The sequence below is a fragment of the Physcomitrium patens genome, chromosome 17 (genome assembly GCF_059467195.1).
Source record: "Physcomitrium patens ecotype Gransden chromosome 17, ASM5946719v1, whole genome shotgun sequence".
NCBI lineage: Eukaryota > Viridiplantae > Streptophyta > Bryopsida > Funariales > Funariaceae > Physcomitrium > Physcomitrium patens.
Genome location: NC_143426.1, coordinates 12760062 through 12777500, shown reverse-complemented (window position 1 = coordinate 12777500; position 17439 = coordinate 12760062). Strand labels below are relative to the sequence as shown.

Below are 17439 nucleotides of genomic sequence, written 5' to 3'. Positions count from 1 at the left end.
TATCTAAATCGAGAATCTCCGCACATACTATCCTATCTACAAGGTCACAGTCATTGACCTTGTCTTTCAACCAAAGAAGAATGTGTGCATGAGGAAGACCACGTTTTTGAAACTCAATAGTGTAACAAAAAGCAATTGTCTCTCCCATGACATTCTTCTTCGTAATCTCATCCATCAATGCTCTTAACTTGAGCTCGAAAACACGCACAACAATATCTGGATGATCAGGAGGACTTTGACCTGGCTCAAGCTCATCAAGAATCTCAGGCCAGGTCGGATTACATGTCATTGTCACAAACAAATCGGGTTTTTCTAAAACTCTAACCAAAACCATACTATCATGAAAGAGTTTTTGCATGTATCGGGGGGAACCAATGAATGTTGCAGGTAAGACAATGCGACGCCAAATGCGTGCTCCATTGTCTTCCTGCAAAGCATCTACGACCTCCTGATAGCACTCTGCATGAAGTTCAGTTTGATGTTGCCTAATGAAAAGCAAATTTTCATGTTCTACACGTAAATACTGATCCACTACATATTGCTGGAATAATCTACCAGCCTTATGTAATACATTAGATTCTGGGTGCTTTTGAAGCAAATATTGGACATATGACTTTAAAGTCACTCCAGTATCTGCTTTAAAAGTTGGTGACCACCCACATTGCCCATCAGGAAACAACAAAGGATAGGATAAAGCATCGTAAGCTGAATGAATTTCTTTTATTCGTATTAAATCTCCACCACGTTGGTGAAGAATAATATCTCTACCAAAATTCATGTATTGTTCTTCAAGAACAACAGCAGCAACTTCTGGAACTACTTGGCGATTATATCGACGGGGATGTTCACCAAAAGGAACCTCATCGGAGATACAAAGTCCCATGTTTTGTCCCCTTTGAAGAACATCACGCAAAGACTTAAAACCACGAACCAACACATTTATGGATTCTAAAACTTCTTGAATGTTGTTAACAACATCACGATGAAGATCATCAAAAATCTCCATAGGACGATTTGTTTGTAAACCATCATCCAAGAAATAAATTTGTGCAAATCTAGCACCTTCGTCTAAACCGGGTTGTAAATTTCCAATGTGATGGCATAACTCTCCGTTCACATGAAAAGTATATACCCCTCTACCTTCAACTTGGCCAGACTGAAACTTACTACGCATACTTGTAAATGCAAAAGCTTGATTATACTTTCGAATGGATTTAAGGAACTCTCGAGATTTAGGTGTTGTGCCCATATAAAGCTCATTGAGCATTGGATGGACAATGAGGTGATTAACATGTTCATTGGCAATTTTGCCATTGTAACAACAAATGGTATTTTTTTCTTTTTTAAAAAAAAAAGCCAAACATTTTGGACATTGGATGCACATTGATCCAACACTATCAACATTGACATCTACAAAATTATCAATGGTAGACAAAGCACGAGCCATTCTCTAGAAAGATGACAATATAATAAAAAAAGTGGAATTTAGGATAGGAGAATGAAAACCCTATCATAAATTCTAAACTCCACAAAGATAAAAAGATATATCAATAAATAGGATTTAGTGTAGGATAGAAGAAATCCTACCCTAAATCCTAAACTCCACAAAGATTGAAAAAATTGATAAGAAAAAGCAAAGTTTAATGTAAGATAACAAAAATCCTAACGTGAATCCCAAACCATTTCAAAACTCACAAAAGTAAGGTTTTTGATAGTACCTTTGTAAGCTTGTGCTCCAAGAAAGTTGCACCTTTTGATGAAATTTCACTCCACTCTAAAAAGTTTACGTTCAATGCACTACACTTCAAAGAAAAAAAATAGATTAGGTTGGCGCTTGCTTTGCAACACATTCGTAGCCAAGAGATATTGATCTAACACACAAAAAACATGCATGAAAACAAATGTGATGAACATATTCTCAAGCCATACTCTACCTCCGAAATTTAGACTCTAAATTTTTTTTTTTGAAGACACTTAAAAATGTCGATTTTTGAAAACTTTTGTCACAAATCATTTTCTTTCCTACTAATTGAAAATGCACCTAAAAAGTCCAAATCCGAAGTCGGAATTCAAAAATAATTAGTATTTTGGGAGATATTAACTCACTGTTAAATGAATTCTGCCCAAAATACAGTTTCATCCATAGTAGATGAAAAATCGCACAGCGGATGAAAACCATGTAGCAGATGAAAAAATGCAATGGATGAAAAATTGCAGCAGATGAAAAATTGTTGGGCAAAAAAAAGAAAAAAAAAGTTAAAAAAAATAAAAGTAAAAGTTTTGGCGATGTGCACATCACAGAACAACAGCTGCTCGTTTTTGAGTCCTTGATGTTTTTTGTTTTTTGTTTGGTTTTTTGCAACTAAAACCACTAAATTTCAACTTGATTTGAAAGTTTAATGTTTGAAAACTTGATTTTATGATTACCCAAAATCAAAAATTACCAAAAATTTCAATCTTTCAAAACCTTTCAATCTTTCACAATCTTGCAAAAATTGCAATCTCACCTCAAATTTCTTGAACAATCTCTACAACTTGAACTTTGTAACTCCAACTCCAACTCCAACTTTGTATTCAAACCTCCAAGATCACATCAACCAACTCCAACTCCAACTTTGTATTCAAACCTCCAAGATCACATCAACCAACTCCTACTCCAACTTTGTATTCAAACCTTCAAGATCACATCAACCAATTCCAACTCCAACTTCACAACTTACAACTTCCAACTTACAACTTCCAACTTACAACTTCCAACTTACAACTCACAATTTACAACTCAATCTTGAAGTGCACAATCCAAAAAATATTTTGAACATCAAATTTGTAATCAAGAGCTTCAAAATTGTAATCAAGAGTTTCAAATTTGTTTTGGGTAAGCTCAAATTGTAACACACACTTTGGATTGCACACATCCACAAACTCAACGTTCAAATTTCAAAACCGCGCAATAATAAACGGAGCAGTCAACCGCGCAGTCAACAAAAGTAAAAGTAAAAGTCACAGTAAATATAAAAGTAAAAGTCACAGTAAAGGTAAAAGTAAAAAGTCATAGTAAAAGGAAAAGGAAAAGGAAAAGTATAGTTGACTTTTGATAGGGCTTATGATTTTAGTAGTATGATTTATTTTTCTAAATAAGAATAGAGACACCTAACATATCTTTAATTCTTTATAACTTTGCAACAAGTTTTAAGCATTAAAAATGATTAATATATCTAATAATATCATATTTTATATTTTATTAAGAAGTTAAAGTTCTATAATCAAATTTTTAAAAGAATTTAAAACAAAGATACATTACTAATAATATATATTTTTATACATTAAAATATATATAAAAATATAAAATATATTTAAAATTAAAATTATAATTATTTCTAAATAAAATTTTGAATTTTTTTTGAATCGTATATAATTTTTTTTGTTTATATATATATATATATAAAAATTTATACTTCTTAGATAGAATTGAAATAATACTATTTTTTTTATTAGGATTACAAGATCTTCGCACACTTTAAACTTAGAAGTCCACTTTGAAATGCTATGGTTTGTTAGTCTTTTTAATGTCCCATATATAATTATAAAAAATAAAAATAAATAAAAATCTATTTTGAAAGCCTTGATATTTAGATATGGCATAAAGAAAAAAGAGACCATTAATGGACCAAATCATTTTTTTTGTTATAAGTCTAAATATTTTAATCTTTATCTTAATTCAAATAATTATAATAAGTATTAAAAATTTAATATATTGATTTTTTAAGAATAATTTAAAGTAATTTTATATTATTATTATTATATGTTCTCTTTTTACTAACCATCCCATTGAGATGGATACAATGGAAGTTCTAAAAGCAATGCTACTCATGCTATGTAGAAAAAAAATGTATTTCACTTGATTTTTTTGTTCATGATTTTTTTAAAATATAAAGCAAACTTAATGATACTTCTTAATTTCAATCAGTCAATATGTTTAAAAGTTGTCTCTCACCTTGTCTCCTATATATAAAGTATCTATTATATATACATAACTTAATTGTCTCTAATTATAATATATCAAGATTTCTATTAAAGACTCAGTAGAAGATTGTTTGATAAATTTTGAATTTAAAGTAACAATGCTTCTATTAGTGGTATTAGAATTAGAACTTGCCAAAGTGATCTATGATACATGATATGTTGTTCTTATGTTATAATATTTTATTTGTACTAAAATTAATTTTATTAAAGAAGTGAGGATATATAAAAGAAAAGATAAAAGACCACAATTTTCAAATCCTTTTAATGGCTATGATTAAAAAGCTTCACATGATTGCACAAAAATAGTCTAATAGATATGAGATGAAAAGTTAAAGTGAGACTTTTATCTCTATCTCTCTCTCTCTCTCTCTCTCTCTCTCTCTCTATATATATATATATATATATATATGATAGCATTTCTTTTTAAGAAATGATAATAATTCCACCTTAAAGACATAATTTTTACAAAAAAGAAATGAAAAGAAGAAGTATAAAATATTTCTATAAATAATCATAAAATAAAAATAAAAATTTATTATTTTTTTATAACAATTAAAATTGAGATATGAAGTGAAACATCTAAATTTTTAATATAAAATGATTTTTTTTCCATTTCACAACTTCTTTTCACTTTTTAAATCTCCAAATGCTAAGATTTTTGAAGAAGAGTTTTTGCTATTAAGTATAGGACTTTTCTAAAGCTTTTGAAGAATGGCCTCTTACAATAGGCTTCTAGATATCAAACCTTCACAAGTATCTAAATTGTACTTGTTGGATTTTACAAAGATGCAATATTATATTCTATATTAGTTTGAATTTTTGTTCATGTTATTTTTAATATTAATTTTATCTAATTTTACATCAAATAAGATCAAATTGATATATCCAAAAAGTAAACTTATAATATTAGTAATACTACATCTCTAAGTAGATAATATTTAGCAAATACAGTATTATTCCTATAATAAATAAATAAAAAATACTTATGTTGAATATCTCTTTGCTTAAACATTTATTAAAATTTTGAGACAGTGGGTGAGTGCGGATATGGGGGGCAATCCAAAAATTCATATAACTATGTTTTAAAACTCAATGCAACCCAACCGGGCATACTCAGAACTTTTGGACCTGCCCGGGGTGGCATTTGGATGACCTCCGACTTCAAACATTCATCCACATTCGTTCACACACCGGGGAACTATTTAGTCGTGGCTCACACCGCGTGGAGGTAACGAACATCACCGACGCTGGTGGTTCAAGTCCACTGCTCCGCAATCGAGTATTTCGGCATGGAAAGAGACCCACCCTTCACATCATGAAAATGGGATTGAGAGCATCATGACAGCGATCCGGCACACAAATCCACCACACCCACAATCGCCCACTCACGACGACATGACCCAGTATTTATCGAATTTCCCATCCTGGTTTGAGAGCAACCAGGGGCATCAATGGTCCTTGGGTCCGCAGGCTGGAGGATCGAGTGTCCTCAGCAATGAAACCGCATCAAGAAGGGCAGGAGACTCAAGGGGAGGGAGTCGCAAAACCTCGGCTTGGGAGGGACGGCACGACATTGATGGCAGCAGTAGGGAGCAGCATGTGTAAGCCTGGCTGGTAAGGACAGTGAGAGTTTTCTGCCACTCTCGCTGCTGCATCATCGCAACCCACGCCCATACACCTCTCTCGCCTTTTTTTCTTTTTTTTTTTTTTTTTGTTTTGTTTTGTTTGTTGTTTCCCCTCGTTGTTTGAGTCTGCTGGGCCCAGCCTCTTGCCACTCTTTGTCACAACTACTCGTTTTTCTAAACTTTTCGCCGTCACAGTGCCGAAGATAGAGCTTTGTGTGGTGATTTCGATGCGCAGGAGCTTGCTTTGAGGCCTAATTGCGGTGCAGCTTTCGGTCGCTGTTTGAGCGTCGAGCCTCGTCTGTTGGGACGGACCAGTGGTTTCGTCCAATGATCATCATTTGGCGATTGGGTAAGGGACGATGTAGTTTGGAGTTGAAGTGGCTTACGAATTGCGTTTTGGTGAGAAGTGGTGGGGTTTTACTTAAGCTTCCATGTTGGGGTTTGGGAACCTGCTGACAAGGTTGTGTGTAATATGGTGATGTTGTGAGTAGATATAAGCGGGTCTTGTTTTCTTTGCTGTTGGGTTTAGTCAGCAGATTCGAGTTTCGTACTCTAGAAGCTGTAGGAGTCAACATTTTGAGTTTGGTGATCGACACACAGTTTGAGCTTCGCAGCTCGTAAATTCCCGTATCGGGGGTATTGACTACATCGACGGTATCATTTTAATTCTCTTGGAGAGACCTTAATCTGGTGTTTTGAACAGAAGCCGGAAGCTTCCGCTGCACTTTTGATCGTACCAAATTTAGCATGTGGTGTGATTGACCGAGTGGTTCTCGCTCTATTTGCAGAACAACGAGGGGCTGGAGGAGCGCGCAAGCTTAGAGAATCGCTTCATGAGAGTATTCGCAAACCTCCAGATAGTGCGTTTCCCTTGATTGATGAGTCGGGGCATTAGTGTTGTTTTCTTTTAGGGTAGACGAAATATCCCAGCGGAGGTGGACTTGACGGGAAGGTGGACGGGCCGATTCAAATTGATTGTGTGCATGAAGACAATGTGGTAGAGGGTATAAGGAATTTTGAATTGAGAAGCTGGAGGGGCGCAATGCTTGTACAGCAGGAAAATGGGAAGGCGGCGTGGTTAGGGAATGGCTCTCGAAATGTACCCGAAGAGGACGCCGCTGCCGTCGAGGTGGAATCCGAGGAGGAGGAAACCATGGATCCTTACAGCGATGTAATGAGACCGCCCGAGGTGGCATTCGAGGCGGAGAGCAGCGCCGCGGGCATGCTTGGGGCCTGGCTCATGGAGAACCTCAGCAAGGTTGTAATTGTTGTGTTCGTGTTCCTTAGCGCGCTAGTGCTCATCGTGATGCTCAACTACGGGGAACAGAGTGCTCTCATCTGTGCCGAGGCAGTCGCCGAGGAGCTGCAGAGAATTCCGTATCCCGATTTGAACCTAAACCACATCACCCCGCGAGTGCACAAAGGACGATACGCTGCAATGAGAACGGATAAGTGGATCGTGGTGGCCGCTCTCGGTGCCCCGACATCGCACATTCAAGCATTGACCAGGGTGAGTGGGTGGCAGGTGCTCGCCGTAGCCGGTGAGGACACGCCAGCGGACTGGAAGGTTGCGGGAGTCATCTTCCTGTCCATGGACGACCAAGCTGCTCTCAGCTACCGAATTTCAGCTCATCTTCCTTACAACAACTATTTGCGGAAGAACATCGGCTACTTGTTTGCGATCCAACACGGTGCAAAGATAATCTACGACGCTGACGACAAGGAGTCGGTGATTGGTGATGACCTGGAGTCCAAATTTGACGTGTACCTTCAAGGGCGACGAGCTCGGCGAGGGCCAATTCTTCAGTTTCGCACTCTCCCTAACCGGACTATGGTGAACCCTTTCGTTCATTTCGGCCAGAAAACGGTTTGGCCGAGAGGTTATCCGTTGGAGTTTGTACAGCAAATCGCACCAGACATTTCATACAACGAGGTATTCCCCGGCAAGCAATTCATCCAGCAAGGGCTTGCAAACGGCTTACCCGACGTCGACTCCATCTTTTACAACACCCGTCGATCCCATGACGGCAATATCAACATAAATTTCGACGTGAATGCGCCACCTGTCTCTCTCCCCCATGGCACAATGGCACCCTGTAATGCCTTCAACACGCTGTTTCACTCTGCAGCTTTCTGGGGACTGTTGCTGCCTGTGACGCTCAGCCCGAAGACAGCAGACATTGTGCGGGGGTACTGGGCGCAGCGCATAGTCTGGGAAGTTGGTGGCATGATGGTGGTTTACCCGCCGACTGTGGTGCGAGAGGACTCCGGCATGCCGTTGTCCTTCCTCGACGAGAAGGATTTACATGCGGAGTCCCGCCGCCTGGTGGAATTTCTCGTGAAATGGCGGTCTTCGAAAACTACTCTCTTCGATAGAATTATCCACCTGACGCATACCATGGCCTTTGAAGGCTTCTGGGGGGCTCAGGACGTTGAGCTCGCGGCTGATTGGCTCAAGGACCTTCTGTCGGTTGGGTGGCGTCAGCCTCGCTTGGTGGGGAGCGATCTCGATGTGCAGATAGACGATTCAACTCCTTCCTTAGCGCACAAGCAGTTCGTCCCCCTCTCCTACCCTACGGTCCATTTGGGCGTGGAGGATTGCACCGCTTTGACGGAAGAGTTTGTGGATTTTCTCACTTGGCGGAAGTTTTATGGCAACATGGTGCTCGTGCTTGAATGCTCTTGGCCCTTGAATCACACAGTGTTGGCGTGGCGGCTCTTATATGGGCGATTGTTCAAGCACGTCGTCGTCCTTTCGCAGGAGAATGAACCAGGGCTGGGCGTGCGCGCCAGCGACTGGTGGCTGTCATACAGGTGCGTGGATCCCCTCTTGGTAGAGGAAAAATTGTTCTGCTCACAGTATCAGAATTTCTCCATTCTTGGCATGGATCGTTGACATGTTCTCTCCACTTCCTTTGATGTGCAGTATGTTCCCGAAGATCTTCGAGAAGTATCCTACAGCCGATGGGTTCGTGGTAATGAGGGAGGCTGTTGTGTTCAATTATTGGAATCTAGCATCTGCCAACAAGACGAATCTCTGGAACTTCCATCAGGTATGTTGCATTTTCGTGTGGTCTATTTCCGTAGAGGTAGTCTCCGATCAGAACGTCGTTTCAGTTGGTGAAGAATGTACCCCTGAATTTTAGTCTGGCGTGGTTTGGCCAGTTGAAAGCAATCTGCCGAACGGTCGACTACAATGCCTCAGGAACAGACTGGTATCTCACTAAAAACCACAAGAACGGTGTGAAGAAGACTGTAAGCCGGTTGCCAGTGGAGTACCGCACCACATACAAGGAAACTATGGACGATGATCACTTCGTTGTCTGCAGCTCGGACATCTTTTACCTCCCTCGCCGCTACATTAACGATTTTGCAGCTATAGTACCTTTGGCGGCGAAGGTGAAGCTACACAGAGATCTAGCCCTACCGTTGATATTCATGGCGTTGGATAAGCCCAGCAACTTTGATGCACATGCGTTTAGTAGTATAAAACAGCTTTCAGAGGAGGAAAAAGTTGATTCTGCCATCGCGTACACTCCTGCATTCCACGTGGTCTTCCCGTGGGCCGCGACAAGTGACATTGAACTTTACCGAATTATCAAAGCCATGTCGGCCGGAGACCCTTCCTTGGTGGACATCATTGAGTAACTTTAATGACAGTTAAATGTATTACTTTTGAAAAAAAGAAAGAAAAAAGAAGCACATTATATGCTCCTTCCCCAACGATCAGAATTCGGTTGTATGTTATCTGTTTCGCTTTCAGTCGAAGTTTAGATAATTTAAAGCGAGTACAAGCACCTATGTCGATTTTAGAGACTCATCGGTAACGTTGCTAAAAGACAAGGCAACGATTCTCAATCTCTACGACAGACTAGCTAAATGAACATGGGCATATTTTATGTTTTCTTTTTGCACGAATGAGCAGTGATACCGCAGTCAATGAATCCGGCTGATCTACTCCAGGGGGTCAAAGGGCATCCAGATTAGTTAATACGCTAGTTTATGAGTGTTCGAGTGGAAACGTCCTAACGACCTGAAAACGGGGATCTCTCAGTACCACTGCATGCTCACTTCAACTCAGCGAAGAATTTCCATTTATCACTTCAAGGAGTAGGCACGTCTCAGGATAGATGCCTAAGATGTGAATTATCAACGTGAAGCGCCGCAGCTACAGAGTGATGTACTTTCCCTCCTTGCTCCCTGCTTGCTTGGCTGATAGATGCAAGGGCAGCTTCAGAGTCAAGGTCGAACTAGACTTCATACCAACTTTACTTTTCCGCTCCTTTCACAAGGAGCGCAATCTCCAGCAATGCAATTGCTTCTAGCTTCTCATCAGCCACACTCTACTAAAGCGTGATGTTGGATTATTGCATCTTACTTGTCATTGCACTACTACCCTCAGCGCTATTGCGTTGTAGACTCGTGATGAGAGGAAGAATTCGCTGCAGGCAAGACGCGAAGAGGAAATGGTGTTTGAGCAGCATGTGCCTGGGAGCACTGAGTCAAGCAATATCCACTACAGGAAGATGGGTTTTCTACCTGTTTGCAGTTTTCATCACTTGGGCACATTGCATTTGGCCATTTCCATGTCCAACATGCTGCAGGCAAACTAGCAACTAACTCCAACTGTGGAGATCTCCAAAAGAGCTGCTAGCCTCTGGCAACAGTGGTTATGAGACTGAGCTTGGATTCCAGGAGCATCTAGAATCTTCGTAATGGAATCCATAGCAGCAACGTGTTGCAACCCCCCGCTGTGTGTTGGATGAATTTTCATGCAATTGAGAGTTTTCTAGAACCATCATGGTAATAAAAATTCATTTTGTGTAATTTAATCCCAATCCAAGGAATTAAAAGATACCACATATTACGTTGCTTTCACAAGTTCAGTTTTTTCTGAAATCTATGTTTTTTCTGTTAATTATGTTGTGGATTATTTAGTTTTGAGAATTATTAATCTTTTTTTGCAGTTGTTTATTAAAATGCTGTATAAATTTTTAAATTTTTTTTTGTGTGTGTGTGTATATATATATATATATATATTCATACACATCTATAAGATAAATAAAAGGAATTGTTGAATTGACCCATCTGAACAAGCATCACACATGAGGGATCCAACATCTTCTTGCAAATCAAAAAAAGATACAAAAGTGGAGCCTACTAAGCACCTTTGTTTTAAGCAAATTTCCAAAGAATACTCACAAAACAATAAAATCAAGAATGTGTTCGTCGAACTTAGTAAAAAGGTGGATCAATTTAAAAAATTTCTAAATAAAAGAATTGTAAAAAAAAATCTTATTATTATAAGAAACTATATACTATTATATATCTATTTAAAGAATAGTATTTTTTTTAAAAAATGGTGCTAATCTACTTATAGTTTATATTAATTCTAAAAATTTTAAGTGTTTTAAGTCAATACATGTATTAAATCATTCCTAAGCTTGTTAAAGCATATTTTTGTCATAATTTGTATTTCTTATTATAGATTGTTTGTTTATTTGTTTATTTAAAAATACTTTTGAAATGTCTAGTTTGGATGCTATTTTTTAAATAATTTTTTTATTATAATATCTTTGTATTTTGATGCAATTATTTTAATATAACATCTTTATATTTATAGTAATTCTAAGATATTACCAAAATATAAAGAAGTTGTAATAAGATACTTGTATTTTTTAAAATGTCAAAAAAAATTACATATATTATAGGTACAATAAAATTTTCTAAAAGTAGAAAATCTTAAATACAAGACAATAAATCTTATTAAAAGATATTTTTGGTGGTTTAAAATATAAAAAGTTAAAAATTTTGTATAATCTTATATTATTTTTTAAAAAATAAAGATTCTATATTGTCAATTATATATATATACCATTTTTTATTATAAAAACATTTCAATTATGTGTATAATATATTTCATTATATATTTATTAACTTAAGACTTTTACAAATTTAATTTTGTAATAGTAGATTGTAAAATAAAATAAAAAACTTTTGTTATTAGTATAAAATATTTTAAAAATCTAAAAATTATTATTATTATTATTATTATTATTGTTTTTTAATAATATCTACTATTATCACAAAATTTAAGTTGAATTTATATTTGATTAAGAATCTAAGTTTGCAACTAAATTTTTGAAAAATATCTTAAAAACATTATTAGTTAATAAAAACAGTTTGTGAATATTTTATTGTTAAACTGATAGAATATCAAGTATAATTAAGAAAAACTTCAAAAACTTTCTTGTGATTAATAAATTTTTTATGTAATAATATAATATATTTATTTTTAATCTCAAATATTAAATAAATTAAATAGAAAATTTGTTAATAGACATATTTGGATTAATATTATAAATAATTTATTTAAGTTAATATCATAAGATTACAAAAAGAAATAATATTTTTTACTATTTAATAGATCTAAGGACCAAAATCTAATACTTCAGACATAATCGCATTTAAAATTTGGTAGATCAAAAAAATCTCTAAATTTGGATTTGGTTTAAAAAGAACTTATTGATTCACCTTAAACTATTGTTAAATGGATGCATCTCTTGTTTAATATTGATTTGTAAATATTAACTGACTTAATTAAGTAAAAAGAATTTGAAAGAATTGAATCAATAAAGAAATGGAGACTAATAGGCTTTGTGCAATAAAAGGTAGATTGAAGATATTTAATTTGCATAAAAACTAGATGTTTAGAATACGAATTGACAATTTTTTTTTTTTTTTTTTTTTTTTTTTTCATGTGTTACTAAAGAAGTAAAAAAGTAAAGAAAGAAGAAATAGCTATAAGATAAAAATATCTAAAATGACTATTTTTATACAAAAGTAGCTAATAAGTCTTAAATTAATACTAAAATGTACAAAAGATCTTGATAAAAATTAAAGGTGGTATTAATCATGCTTTTATACAGTGATTCAAAAAACTATTACAATATTGACATATTTTAGAAAGAATAGTGTATTAAAAATGAATTGTAGTGAATAATGACACATAGTTTATATACCAAATAAAATATTCCTTTACAGCTACCAAATGAGTCCAAGTTGAAAAGATTCTATTAGATAATTGGAGAGTTATAACCAATCTAAATTGGAGTAGTATTGAAACAATTTTTTGAGTGTGGTGTCTAATTTTTGGATTCTATCAATTACTCAATATTATAGCATTTTATCATCATCAAATTTACTATGATAATATTATTATTAATCTAATGACCCTAGGCATAACTGAAAATTAGCACGGAAGTGATTTGATCATCATCAGATTAAAGTAATCGATTAGTCTGATGAGTCTCATAATCTTAATTCTATTGAATATCTTTGAGAGCACCTCAAATATCAGTTCAACACCTAGAAGATAAAACCGAAAGGAGTTTGGAAATTATGAAAAAAAATAGCTATGGAATGGAATAATATTGAAGCAATTTTTGTCAAAAGTTAATAAAAAATATGCCTAAGAGGTTGAAAACAATTATCAAGGTCAAAGGAGGTCCTACAAAGTATTGATATGTAATTGGATACCATACTCAAAAAAATATTTTAATATTATTTTAAATTGGATTAGTCATAGCTCTACAATTACTTAATGGATTTTTTTTTCAATCTGGGCTTATTTGGTAGCTATAAAAGAGTATTTTATTTGCTATATAAATCACGTTGTTGTATTACGTGTTGTATGGTTTAGGAATGCAGTGTGCACCTAGCTGTAGAAGTGTGAGTCCCACAAATTGATCTTAATTAGTGGATTAGTTAAAAACATAGTTTTAAGTCATTCAATTATACAAATGTTAAGAATAGAGAATTTTTTTTTGACTATTCAAGTATTTATTATAATTTAGAAGTATTTATAAGTTGCAAAAGTGTTATTAGAAGAAAAGTTATAAAAATAGAGTCTTAGTAAGTCTTGGAGGTAATTATCTTAGTTAGTTTAGTATTTTTTTTATTATTAAGTATTAAGAATTAGTTATTGAAACCAATATCTTCATTGGCTCCTACATATATGTATTACTTATAAAATCCTATCAATGATTAGTTAATAGTTAGAAGAAGCATGAAAAAGAGCTTCATCTCTTTTTAGTTAATTATATAAAAAATAGAATTTTTAGCTGATTTAAATTGATTTTATTACTATAAAAAATCCCCAAGATAGGAAAATACAGCCTTATATGGATATTAGTATTATAGAAATATTATAGGATTTTTTAGAATTTTTTTAGAATTTTTTATGAATTTTTAGAGAAAATTTCAAGACTTTGGTAAAATTGAGTTTTATCACCTTGAGAGCCATTGTGAAGAAATGAAGCAAGATTTGAAGACTATGCAAGGTTTCTAAGCTAATTGGATGTTTTTGAACACCATGGTGAAGTCAAAAATGCAAAAAAAGTAGTTTTACTAGTAGAGAATAGGAGGATCAGCAGCTAGTGTAGTCCTTGTAGGAAGAGAGGTGCACAATTCCCATATGGGTTGTAGCACCTTGGGTATAGGTAGGAAGATAAGACTAAGGCCTCAAGGCCTCTTGTGGGGGGGGGGATATACACTGCTTGTGAGCCTTGGTGAGGCTCAAACTCCTGATTTCTTAAGCAAGTTATCCTTGAGGTAAAAATTATTCACTTAACTTTTTTATTATTTACATTCTATCTATAATCTATCATAACTTACTCATAGTAACTTGGAATTACATGACTTTTATGTCATTGGAAAGATAGAAAAAATATCTATCTAAAAATATATTTTTTACTTTTTAATTTTACTTTTTACTGGATGATAAATCTAGTGAACGGACTGTGACTTCATTTTGGATGTTGTGATTACTTGATTTCATCTCTTTTACTTGTATTGTGGTTGTTCCTCCTTGGTCCTTTGCCAATTGCTTACTTCACTTCACACCACCAATTAAAAGCAATTCTTAATTGAGGCCATCTTGTAATTGGAGCTGAGGAGTGAAATTTACACTCACATAAATGGTGTGTTTGCTGGGAGATGGTGCTTCTAATGGTGTGTGAGAATGTGAAGTGAGCATTTTGTGAATGATCTTGCTTGGACTTGTTGTGTGAGCATTTCAACTTAGTCTTCATTATTTGTAAGTTTCTACCTCTCTCCTTGTTAGTGTAAACAAGGCCTTCAAATTTTTTAAAATAAAAAGATAGTCAAAAGTTTTGTTGTTGAGTAGAATGTTGATTTGCTCTCGGATTTTTGTCAATCAGTTTTTGGGTGTTTGATAGTTGAAGTTGAAACTTTGGCAGTGAATGTATCTTGCTGTTAGCTTTCTAAAAAGATATTATATGCTAAATTTGGAGCTATAACGAATTTGTGGTGAATTTTCGAACACAAGAGGGTTTACTGTCTTGGCAGTTTTGTATATCCTATCTTTGACAAGGCATTTCTTAGTGCCGGATAATTATTTCATAGTGAAAATTTTTAAGTACAAGCACTTTAAAGTTGAGGTTGTAGTGGTGCAAATTTCAATGCTTTTGAATCAAAATTGAATTTGTGGCGACTTTTGGAGTGGAGAGAGGTTGCTGCCTTGAGTAAATACAATTGAGCATCAAGGGTGGAGCTCGTCTTCAAGGTTTCATCACTCCCCTTCCTTGTAAATTTTCTAGTTGAGGGCCTTTCTCTAGTGGTAGGAGGATTTAATCACTCCCTCCACCCCTCGTACCATCTCTTTGCATCCTTGTAAATTTCTAGTAGAGGGCCTTTCTCTAGTGGTAGGGAGATTTAATCACTCCTTCTACCCCTCATATCCCTTCTATTCATAGGAATAGTGTAGAAAGAGCTTAAGAAGAATTCAAGGAAATTCTTTATCAACAAAAAAAAAAAAAGAGATTCAAGAAGAAAAAATAGGTAGAAAAATTAGATAGAAGAAATTTAGAACAAGTAAGATAAAAGAAGAAAATAAGAAAAGAGAAGACCAACAAGTTCAAATTATAATCTAAGTTGAGTATATTTTTAATAAAAATCATTTAGTTTCAAATTTATTTTACTAACACAGATTGTGGATTGAGAAAAGGGAACATAGCTTTGCAAAATTAGGTGGGTTCCAAACTTGAGTTCTTTAATTTTATTTGAAATTTTAGACATGCAAGGAAAGAGCACGACTTGGCGAAATTAGATGGGTTTCAAACCTAACTCTTCATTTTTATTTCAAGTTTAGGTATACTTAGAAAGGAGCACGGCAAGACTTGTTGTCCCCAGTATTTTCTAAATCCCTTCTATCTTCTTATAGTGTAAGTGGACAAAATCTATTACACGACCCAAGAATTTTTCCATTCCACCTCTTTTCCTCAATGGAACCTAGTGTGTTATTGATAAGTGCTATTTCAATTTGTAGTTGTTTTGTAGAAAGTGAAGTCGGGTTAATGGCCAATATGACCTTCTTTTGTTATTGAGCCTGTACTTGTGGGACATGATGACCTCCATGAGATAAAGTTAAAAGCAACAGGTTGCCCTTTTCCTAGTCTATGTGATTTTTGTGGTATCCATGTGATAAAAATTTTAAATTACTTGTATTTTTTTTAGCCTCATTTTTCAATCTCTAAATTATGAATCAAGTCCAATTAATGGGTGACTCCACCATATTAAGATCGACACAAGATCTTAACTTGGTATTTAATTAGATCTCATGTGACACTCATAAAAAAGGTTTAATTATTGGGTGAAACCACTAATTTGAGATCGGCACAAGATTTCATCTTAGTATATAATTAAATTACGTGCCTCACAAATAGATAAGAAGAAAAAAGATTTTATGTTATTTCACAAAATAAAATAAAAATAATTTAAAGTCCACTTGTTTTATTTTTAATCACCTATTAGGTCTTTTATCTTAAGAGAGTCATTGAATAGCCATATACTTAATTATATGCTATATAGAATTGAATCTAAGATAGTTTATCTTCTCTCTATTGGCCATATTTTACAATCTAGATATATTTTATAATCTAGATCATATATTGAACCTATAGTTTTAGAAACCCACATATTAAAAGAACCTTGTGACAAGATGTCACAAGCTTCTATCGGGATGGAGCATTGTAGAGGGCATCTTTCAGAGCCTCAAGTAGAGCCTTTACCATTTCCAACTCAAAGGGCTAATGTAGCCAATGAAGATAACCACAACTTCCAAGACAATATCCAAATCGACCCGATGATGTTACCTAGGAGATTACCAATTGTAATACCTTTAGGATTACAAAGAGCAACAATTCTATCAAACCTCCCAAGATTTAGTCGATCTATCAATGAAGACCTGGCAGCCCACATAAAAAGGTTTGTAGAAGTGCTTATCACTAGTTTAGTAATCAATCATCGCTACTACTTAATATGATTTTCAGCAACCTTGATAGATTCTGCATATGCTTGATATAGATCCCATATAGAGGAGACATTCACTAAATGGGAACAACTTCTAGCAATATTTTTTCATCAAAATAGGCTGGTAATTGGCCAACAACAAGCTCTTTTATCCTTAACAACAATTAGATAGGATCCTTTAGAAGTTGTTACTTCTTATGTGAGGCAATTTTGAGTAGTATGTACTCGATATGTTGGTAACCTTTTAAATGAGGATACCATAAGGCACTACTTTATTCAAGGTTTTGCCATGCCTTCTACAATTTGGGATATCCTAAAAAAGAGACCTAAAGACTTAAAAGGAGCCATTCAAGCCGCTTTGGAAGTAGAAGTTATTGATAAGTAAAATGATTATATACTTCGAAGGACAGAAGAACCAGTATCCTCCTTTATACCTTTGCAACATCAACCTAAAAAATTT

At 34.8% G+C, this 17439-nt stretch overlaps 2 protein-coding genes and 2 long non-coding RNA genes across 4 annotated transcripts in view; 3 read left to right on the top strand and 1 right to left on the bottom strand.

Annotated features, from left to right (window-relative positions):
* The window catches only part of LOC112294288 (uncharacterized), a 2133-nt gene extending 959 nt beyond the window's left edge, over positions 1-1174 (bottom strand). The window contains exon 1 of the mRNA XM_024544580.1: positions 1-1174. This exon is cut by the window's left edge and continues 959 nt beyond it. Within this exon, the coding sequence (XP_024400348.1) occupies positions 1-1174 (1174 nt within the window).
* A 4089-nt stretch (positions 1175-5263) lies between these two features.
* Positions 5264-5997, top strand: LOC149987563 (uncharacterized). Its single transcript, XR_016497994.1, has 2 exons — positions 5264-5637; positions 5844-5997. It is a non-coding gene; the product is annotated as an uncharacterized LOC149987563 (long non-coding RNA).
* On the top strand, positions 5660-9372 carry LOC112294092 (putative glycosyltransferase STELLO2). Its single transcript, XM_024544245.3, has 5 exons — positions 5660-5997; positions 6437-6508; positions 6703-8462; positions 8575-8701; positions 8814-9372. The coding sequence occupies exons 2-5, from the start codon at positions 6482-6484 to the stop codon at positions 9294-9296; spliced, it is 2397 nt and encodes a 798-aa protein (XP_024400013.1). The 5' UTR covers positions 5660-5997; positions 6437-6481; the 3' UTR covers positions 9297-9372.
* Positions 9373-14190: 4818 nt separating this feature from the next.
* LOC112294263 (uncharacterized) lies at positions 14191-16125 on the top strand. The gene is made up of 2 exons (XR_002973288.3): positions 14191-15234; positions 15820-16125. It is a non-coding gene; the product is annotated as an uncharacterized LOC112294263 (long non-coding RNA).
* The last annotated feature ends 1314 nt before the right edge of the window (positions 16126-17439 follow it).